The sequence below is a fragment of the Calidris pugnax genome, unplaced genomic scaffold (genome assembly GCF_001431845.1).
Source record: "Calidris pugnax isolate Ruff unplaced genomic scaffold, ASM143184v1 scaffold353, whole genome shotgun sequence".
NCBI classification, from domain to species: Eukaryota; Metazoa; Chordata; class Aves; order Charadriiformes; family Scolopacidae; genus Calidris; species Calidris pugnax.
This window is the reverse complement of record NW_015091065.1, coordinates 55,349-64,549: the sequence shown is the minus strand read 5'-3', so window position 1 is coordinate 64,549 and position 9,201 is coordinate 55,349. Positions and strand designations below refer to the sequence as shown.

Below are 9,201 nucleotides of genomic sequence, written 5' to 3'. Positions count from 1 at the left end.
GCCCCCCCGGGAGCTCTCTGCCCCCCTCTTTGCATTATTTGCCCCTTTTTGGGGTATTTGCCCCCGTCCCTTCTCTGGGGCACTTGAATCGGGGAAATAAAGGCCGAATGTTGGGACCCGCTGCCTCCCCCCGGCTGTTTCCTGGGGGGGCCCAGTGGAAACCAGTAACGGACTGGGAGGACTGGGGAGGGGGCGGGGGAGGGCTGCGCCTGGGTCCCTCCCCCCACCCAGCCCCATTTTTGCCTCCAAACCACCAAACATCCCATTTCTGCCCTAAAAATCAGCATTTTGGGGGACGATGACAAAGCCCACCGCCCCCCGGGACCCGCAGCCACCGCCCCCATTTTGAGGCAAAAAAATCCCAAAAGCACCATTTCCTCACCAAAATATATCCTTTTCTTTTGGGGGGAATCTCCAACTTTCCCGTTTGGGTGGATTTTGGGTCAGTTGGTTGATTTTTTTCTGTAGATTTTTTACTCTTAATTTGCTGGAATTTGAAGGTTTGAAGCAGAAAACGGAGATGATTTGGTAAAAAAAAAAAAAAAAAAAAGATATTTTTGTGTTTTAAGCACAGGGAAAAATGGAGATTAGTGCTTTTTTCCCCTGAAAATCCCAATTTTGGAGGCATTTTTGGTTTTTAGGTGCTTTTGGGGTGAAAAAAAGCATCTTGACCGTGGGCTCTTAGTGCCACTCCAGGTGATTTTTGGGTGTCGATAATGCGTTTTTCCTGATTGAAAAAAAATCAAAATGCTGAATTTCTGCCAGAAGCAGAAAAAATCCCAATTTTTCAAAAATTCTCCTCCTTCCCCTTTTATTTTTTAGTGGGTTTATTTTCATTTATTTGCAGTTCTTTCCCCATTTAGACTTTGACCTTTCCCAGGGCGGGCGCATCCCCGGAGCCACGCTGGAAAACACCGCTCTGCTCCAGAATTGACCCAAAACCGACTGAAAACACCCCCAAAAAAGCAAGGGATTTCTGTCAAAGCGGGAGGCGAGGTAGGGAGTGTGGCATGGCGTAAAAAAACATCCAACCAGACCCAAACCGGTTGGGTTTCACCCCAAAACCGTGGAGCATCTGGGAGCCGCTCCAGAGCGAGGTGGTGCCGAAATTAATGGGTTTTTTGGTTGTTTGTTTTTTTTTTTTTAATAAATTAAAAATATATAATTTTCAATCGCAGTGTCCGGAGGGGGCCGTTGGGATGGCGACAGTCAAGGTACGGCACGTGGCGGGGCAGCGTTTTGGGGTTATTTAGTGGGTTTTTTGAACCACTAGCGGGGAGAAGGGGGGAGGGGATGGTTTTTAAAAAGAAAAGGAATTATTTATAAAATGAAATACAATTCAAATATGGTGAAATTTAAAAAAAACACAAGGGAATTCTGGGCGTTTCCAGGTTAAAAATTGAAACCATTTCATTGCCCGGTTGGGCGGGATTTCACCCCAAAAAGCAGAGGGTGGTGGGGACAGGGCGCGGGATTGGTGCTGGGAGGGGTGACGCCTCCCCCACCCCCCCCTCCCCGCTTCTTCCCTGCAGCTCTTCCTCTTCCTCACCACCGCCCTCCTCTTCCTCGGGGGAGGAAGTAGCGGAGCTGCCGGAATGTCAGCGGTGGGAAGGAGACCTCCCCCCCCAGGTGGGTCCTGGGCTCCGGGGGGGGGGTCGACTTTGGGTGATTGCCACTTGCCCACGCGCCGCTTGCCTTCCTCTTCCTCTTCTTCCTCTTCCTCTTCCTGGAGGAAGCAGGAGAGCTGCCGACATGGGAGCCACAGCTTCTCTGGGCAACCTGGGCCAGGCTCTCACCACCCTCCCACCAAACAAGTTCTTCCCCACAGCTCAGCTCCATCTCCCCTCTTCCAGGGTCAAACCCTTCCCCTCCTCCCATGGCTCCCCTCCCTCATCAAGGGTCCCTCCCCATCTCTCCTGGAGCCCCTTGAGGGACTGGAAGGGCCTCTAAGGTCTCCCCGGAGCCTTCCCTTCTCCAGGCTGAACCCCCCCAACTCTCTCAGCACGTCGTCCCAGCAGAGGGGCTCCAGCCCTCACAGCATCTTCAGGGCCTCCTCTGGCCTCGCTCCAACAGCTCCGTGTCCTTCTGATGTGGGTGGCCCCACAGCTGGAGGCATCTCTCCAGGTGGAGTCTCCCCAGAGCCCAGCAGAGCAGGACCTGAGCACCCCCGGCACCCAGAGCGGTGGAGGGGAGTGGGGTCGGCTCATAAGACCAACGGGATCCAGTCCTTCAGGAGCTGCTCTGATGTGGGTCCTTCCCAAGGGCTGGACTCCTTTGGGATGAACCTGCTCCAATGTGGGATCTCCATGGGCTGGAGACCTTCAGGATGAACTTGCTCCTCTACATAGACTGTAGACCTTCAGGATGCACCTGCTCCTCTCCATGGGCTGGAGACCTTCAGGATGCACCTGCTCCTCTCCACGGGCTGGAGTCCTTCAGGTTCAACCTGCTCCTCTCCATGGGTTGCAGTCCTTCCGGATGAATCAGCTCCAGCGTGTGTTCCCCATGGGTTGGAGGGGAACCCTCTTCTCTGGTGCCTGGAGCATCTCCTCCCCCTCCTTCTTCACCCATCTTGGTGTCCTCAGGGTTGTTTCTCTCCCACGTTCTCCATCTCTCAGGGCTTTTTAGCCTTTCTTAAATACGTTCTCCCAGAGGAACTGCCAGAATCACTGGTGGCCTCAGCTTTGGAGGATCCACTTTGAAGCCAACTGGACCCAGCCATGTCCAGTGTGGGGCAGCCCCATGGCTCTTGTCCCAGAGGTCACTGCTGCAGCCCCCCCACCGCACTACCCAAAACCTTGCCAAGATAAACCCAGTTCATGGTCTCACCCATCCCTGTGTCCTCCAACGCGTGAAGGTCTCTGGTCTTCTCATTTTTTGCAGGAGTGCCCCCGCTATTTTGCCCCCCACAAAAGTAAGAGGGGTTGGTTGAGATGTCTCTTCTGCTCAGTGTGGTGGTAGGAAGTTGCACCCCAGCACCTTCTCCCCACGGGGACATCGCTCGGTGGGGCAGGATGGAGGGAGGTGTCTCCTTTCACCGACAATTGCCCCCATTTCCTCCCCGCAGCCACCAAGTGGGGCTTTCTCCGGAGGAAGCGGGAGCAGGAGCCACCTTCCTACCTGAAGTGGGTGGCTTTCCATGGCCACCTGCCTGCCGATGCCGTCTCCAACTGGAACGACTACGCCAAAAGGTTGGAGTACGTCTGCTCCACGACAAAGATGGGTTGCAACACAGGTGCCTACGTCCCCGCCCGAGGTCCCTTCTGCTTCTTCCCCTATCGAGAACAGGAGATGAGCACCAACGACTTCAAGGTGTTGGTCAATGCGGGAGAGCTCGAGGCGCTGGATTGGGTGGATGATTCCTTCGGCAGCGTGCCCGAAAACGCTGTGGAGGGTTGTCCCTACTCTGATGTCTTTGTTGGGAGGAACCGCTATGGCTTGGGAAAGGTCGTCAAAAGGTACAGGAACCTCTTTGTGGTGGTGGACCGGAAGGAGGTTTGGTACAAGTGGTACCAAGTCTTGGTGGTCAAGAAGGGCCCGGCCGCTGTCACCATCTCCAACGTCCACTACAACATGAGTAGGGCAGTGGAGCACAGGAAGGACGTCACCCTGATGAAGACCACGGTGAGGAATGAAGGCTGCCAAGGGGTGTGGAAAACCGTCACCTTGGAGGAGGCCACTGAGACGGAGTACGACTGGGAGATGGACCAGAGGGTCTTCGCCACCGTCTACGGAGTCTTGGAAGCCCCTCTCTTGGTCTTCAATGAAACGGGATGGGAGGTCACCAACGTCACCAGCATCCCCTGGGTGGGTGCGGCAAGCACAGGCCAGGACATTGGCCGTACCCATGTGGTGGAGAAGGAGGTCCAGGCCCAGAGGGCGTGCATGGTGGCCCTGGAGGGACGTCGCTTGGATGTCTATGTCCCCTTCACCGCGCAGCTCACCCGGGATTTTGGTGACGCTCATCCCCACCACGTGGCCGTGACGGGGTGGGCTCGCAGCCGGGCGGTGGTGGGGGTCCGGCCCACCGTCAAGGAGTGCTGGCCCCTCACCAACGTCCCACCATGCCGGGGGTAGGGGACGATGAGGTGGATCCACTGATCTGCTTCCTGCAATCTGCTTTTTCTCCTTTTTTTTTCCCCAAAATAACTACCATCTCACCCCTAAATTGGATGGGCAGCAACTCGGAATGCAGAAAAATGCATATTTTTTTGGTTTTTACCTTCCATATTTTCGGTTTCCTTGGCAGAACCTTCACCCCTCTCCGAAACGACGCGGCAACAACGCGGGAGGCAGAAAAATGTGGGGTTTTTTTCAGTCTTTTCCTCTTGTGTTTCATGAAAAAAATGCAGAATGAAAACAAAAATTCAACTGCGTGGGTCGTTTGAACGTTCCCAAAAAGTAATTTTGTAAGAAAAGAGGTGAGGAAGGAGGGAAAAAACACCCTTTGAATATTTGCCCCCCCTCTTCTGGGGTATTTGCCCCCCCCCTTGGACTCTTTGCCCCTCCCGGGGGTATTTGTCCCCACCCCCCTCCCCCCCGGGAGCTCTCTGCCCCCCTCTTTGCATTATTTGCCCCTTTTTGGGGTATTTGCCCCCGTCCCTTCTCTGGGGCACTTGAATCGGGGAAATAAAGGCCGAATGTTGGGACCCGCTGCCTCCCCCCGGCTGTTTCCTGGGGGGGCCCAGTGGAAACCAGTAACGGACTGGGAGGACTGGGGAGGGGGCGGGGGAGGGCTGCGCCTGGGTCCCTCCCCCCACCCAGCCCCATTTTTGCCTCCAAACCACCAAACATCCCATTTCTGCCCTAAAAATCAGCATTTTGGGGGACGATGACAAAGCCCACCGCCCCCCGGGACCCGCAGCCACCGCCCCCATTTTGAGGCAAAAAAATCCCAAAAGCACCATTTCCTCACCAAAATATATCCTTTTCTTTTGGGGGGAATCTCCAACTTTCCCGTTTGGGTGGATTTTGGGTCAGTTGGTTGATTTTTTTCTGTAGATTTTTTACTCTTAATTTGCTGGAATTTGAAGGTTTGAAGCAGAAAACGGAGATGATTTTGTAAAAAAAAAAAAAAAAAAAAGATATTTTTGTGTTTTAAGCACAGGGAAAAATGGAGATTAGTGCTTTTTTCCCCTGAAAATCCCAATTTTGGAGGCATTTTTGGTTTTTAGGTGCTTTTGGGGTGAAAAAAAGCATCTTGACCGTGGGCTCTTAGTGCCACTCCAGGTGATTTTTGGGTGTCGATAATGCGTTTTTCCTGATTGAAAAAAAATCAAAATGCTGAATTTCTGCCAGAAGCAGAAAAAATCCCAATTTTTCAAAAATTCTCCTCCTTCCCCTTTTATTTTTTAGTGGGTTTATTTTCATTTATTTGCAGTTCTTTCCCCATTTAGACTTTGACCTTTCCCAGGGCGGGCGCATCCCCGGAGCCACGCTGGAAAACACCGCTCTGCTCCAGAATTGACCCAAAACCGACTGAAAACACCCCCAAAAAAGCAAGGGATTTCTGTCAAAGCGGGAGGCGAGGTAGGGAGTGTGGCATGGCGTAAAAAAACATCCAACCAGACCCAAACCGGTTGGGTTTCACCCCAAAACCGTGGAGCATCTGGGAGCCGCTCCAGAGCGAGGTGGTGCCGAAATTAATGGGTTTTTTGGTTGGTTTTTTTTTTTTTTAATAAATTAAAAATATATAATTTTCAATCGCAGTGTCCGGAGGGGGCCGTTGGGATGGCGACAGTCAAGGTACGGCACGTGGCGGGGCAGCGTTTTGGGGTTATTTAGTGGGTTTTTTGAACCACTAGCGGGGAGAAGGGGGGAGGGGATGGTTTTTAAAAAGAAAAGGAATTATTTATAAAATGAAATACAATTCAAATATGGTGAAATTTAAAAAAAACACAAGGGAATTCTGGGCGTTTCCAGGTTAAAAATTGAAACCATTTCATTGCCCGGTTGGGCGGGATTTCACCCCAAAAAGCAGAGGGTGGTGGGGACAGGGCGCGGGATTGGTGCTGGGAGGGGTGACGCCTCCCCCCCCCCCCCCTCCCCGCTTCTTCCCTGCAGCTCTTCCTCTTCCTCACCACCGCCCTCCTCTTCCTCGGGGGAGGAAGTAGCGGAGCTGCCGGAATGTCAGCGGTGGGAAGGAGACCTCCCCCCCCAGGTGGGTCCTGGGCTCCGGGGGGGGGGTCGACTTTGGGTGATTGCCACTTGCCCACGCGCCGCTTGCCTTCCTCTTCCTCTTCTTCCTCTTCCTCTTCCTGGAGGAAGCAGGAGAGCTGCCGACATGGGAGCCACAGCTTCTCTGGGCAACCTGGGCCAGGCTCTCACCACCCTCCCACCAAACAAGTTCTTCCCCACAGCTCAGCTCCATCTCCCCTCTTCCAGGGTCAAACCCTTCCCCTCCTCCCATGGCTCCCCTCCCTCATCAAGGGTCCCTCCCCATCTCTCCTGGAGCCCCTTGAGGGACTGGAAGGGCCTCTAAGGTCTCCCCGGAGCCTTCCCTTCTCCAGGCTGAACCCCCCCAACTCTCTCAGCACGTCGTCCCAGCAGAGGGGCTCCAGCCCTCACAGCATCTTCAGGGCCTCCTCTGGCCTCGCTCCAACAGCTCCGTGTCCTTCTGATGTGGGTGGCCCCACAGCTGGAGGCATCTCTCCAGGTGGAGTCTCCCCAGAGCCCAGCAGAGCAGGACCTGAGCACCCCCGGCACCCAGAGCGGTGGAGGGGAGTGGGGTCGGCTCATAAGACCAACGGGATCCAGTCCTTCAGGAGCTGCTCTGATGTGGGTCCTTCCCAAGGGCTGGACTCCTTTGGGATGAACCTGCTCCAATGTGGGATCTCCATGGGCTGGAGACCTTCAGGATGAACTTGCTCCTCTACATAGACTGTAGACCTTCAGGATGCACCTGCTCCTCTCCATGGGCTGGAGACCTTCAGGATGCACCTGCTCCTCTCCACGGGCTGGAGTCCTTCAGGTTCAACCTGCTCCTCTCCATGGGTTGCAGTCCTTCCGGATGAATCAGCTCCAGCGTGTGTTCCCCATGGGTTGGAGGGGAACCCTCTTCTCTGGTGCCTGGAGCATCTCCTCCCCCTCCTTCTTCACCCATCTTGGTGTCCTCAGGGTTGTTTCTCTCCCACGTTCTCCATCTCTCAGGGCTTTTTAGCCTTTCTTAAATACGTTCTCCCAGAGGAACTGCCAGAATCACTGGTGGCCTCAGCTTTGGAGGATCCACTTTGAAGCCAACTGGACCCAGCCATGTCCAGTGTGGGGCAGCCCCATGGCTCTTGTCCCAGAGGTCACTGCTGCAGCCCCCCCACCGCACTACCCAAAACCTTGCCAAGATAAACCCAGTTCATGGTCTCACCCATCCCTGTGTCCTCCAACGCGTGAAGGTCTCTGGTCTTCTCATTTTTTGCAGGAGTGCCCCCGCTATTTTGCCCCCCACAAAAGTAAGAGGGGTTGGTTGAGATGTCTCTTCTGCTCAGTGTGGTGGTAGGAAGTTGCACCCCAGCACCTTCTCCCCACGGGGACATCGCTCGGTGGGGCAGGATGGAGGGAGGTGTCTCCTTTCACCGACAATTGCCCCCATTTCCTCCCCGCAGCCACCAAGTGGGGCTTTCTCCGGAGGAAGCGGGAGCAGGAGCCACCTTCCTACCTGAAGTGGGTGGCTTTCCATGGCCACCTGCCTGCCGATGCCGTCTCCAACTGGAACGACTACGCCAAAAGGTTGGAGTACGTCTGCTCCACGACAAAGATGGGTTGCAACACAGGTGCCTACGTCCCCGCCCGAGGTCCCTTCTGCTTCTTCCCCTTTCGAGAACAGGAGATGAGCACCAACGACTTCAAGGTGTTGGTCAACGTGGGAGACCTGGAGGCGCTGGATTGGGTGGATGATTCCTTCGGCAGCGTGCCCGAAAACGCTGTGGAGGGTTGTCCCTACACTGATGTCTTTGTTGGGAGGAACCGCTATGGCTTGGGAAAGGTCGTCAAAATGCACAGGAACCTCTTCGTGGTGGTGGACCAGGAGGAGGTTTGGTACAAGTGGTACCAAGTCTTGGTGGTCAAGAAGGGCCCGGCCAATGTCACCATCTCCAATGTCCGCTACAACGTGAGTGGGGCAGTGGAGCACAGGAAGGACGTCACCCTGATGAAGACCACGGTGAGGAATGAAGGCTGCCAAGGGGTGTGGAAAACCGTCACCTTGGAGGAGGCCACTGAGACGGAGTACGACTGGGAGATGGACCAGAGGGTCTTCGCCACCGTCTACGGAGTCTTGGAAGCCCCTCTCTTGGTCTTCAATGAAACGGGATGGGAGGTCACCAACGTCACCAGCATCCCCTGGGTTGGTGGGGCCAGCATAGGGAAGTACGTTGACCATACCCATGTGGTGGAGAAAGAGGTCCAGGCCCAGAGGGCGTGCATGGTCGCCCTGGAGGGACGCCGTTTGGATGTCCACATCCCCTTCACCGCGCAGCTCACCCGGGATTTTGGTGACGCTCATCCCCACCACGTGGCCGTGACGGGGTGGGCTCGCAGCCGGGCGGTGGTGGGGGTCCGGCCCACCGTCAAGGAGTGCTGGCCCCTCACCAACGTCCCACCATGCCGGGGGTAGGGGACGATGAGGTGGATCCACTGATCTGCTTCCTGCAATCTGCTTTTTCTCCTTTTTTTCCCCCTAAATAACTACCATCTCACCCCAAAATTGGAAGGGCAGCAACTCGGAATGCAGCAAATGCATATTTTTTGGTTTTTACCTTCCATATTTTCAGTTTCCTTGGCAGAACCTTCACCCCTCTCCGAAACGACGCGGCAACAACGCGGGGGGCAGAAAAATGTGGGGTTTTTTTCAGTCTTTTCTTCTTGTGTTTCATGAAATAAATGCAGAGCGAAAACAAAAATTCAACTGCGTGGGTCATTTGAATGCACCCAAAAAGTAATTTCATAAGAAAAGGGGTGAGGAAGGAGGGAAAAAGTTACCTCAGGGGATGGTGGAGGCCATGTCCTTGGAGGATGTCAATGGAGGTGGCACCATCTCAGGGGGATGATGGTGGACTAAAGCCCCCACCTCCCTCCTCGCTTCCTCCCTCCCCTTCCCACCAAGGAAGGCAGGAGTGACATAGGAGCTGACCAATCAGGGGGTGGGTAGGGTGGTCGGCCCACCCACCAGGCACCGAGGGACTTTGGGGGGGATACGGGGGTCTGGGG

General features: G+C 54.8%; 1 protein-coding gene across 2 annotated transcripts; it reads left to right on the top strand.

The window, feature by feature from the left end:
• Positions 1-10: 10 nt before the first annotated feature.
• On the top strand, positions 11-8,881 carry LOC106896728 (natterin-4-like). Of its 2 annotated transcripts, XM_014956921.1 has the most exons (7): positions 11-996; positions 1,179-1,214; positions 1,533-1,629; positions 5,414-5,529; positions 5,710-5,745; positions 6,064-6,160; positions 7,599-8,881. In XM_014956921.1, exons 2-7 carry the CDS (start codon positions 1,200-1,202, stop codon positions 8,606-8,608), a joined length of 1,371 nt encoding a protein of 456 aa, XP_014812407.1. In that variant the 5' UTR covers positions 11-996; positions 1,179-1,199; the 3' UTR covers positions 8,609-8,881. The 2 variants fall into 2 exon arrangements, with proteins under 2 accessions (XP_014812407.1, XP_014812408.1); XM_014956922.1 differs by lacking the exons at positions 5,414-5,529; positions 5,710-5,745; positions 6,064-6,160; positions 7,599-8,881 and adding an exon at positions 3,068-4,371.
• Positions 8,882-9,201: the final 320 nt, after the last annotated feature.

Coding starts and splice junctions, on each gene's coding strand:
- LOC106896728 (XM_014956921.1), top strand. Junction 1,630..5,413: donor AAGGAGACCTCCCCCCCCAG/GTGGGTCCTGGG, acceptor GACCTTTCCCAG/GGCGGGCGCATCCCCGGAGC. Junction 5,530..5,709: donor CTGTCAAAGCGGGAGGCGAG/GTAGGGAGTGTG, acceptor TTTCAATCGCAG/TGTCCGGAGGGGGCCGTTGG.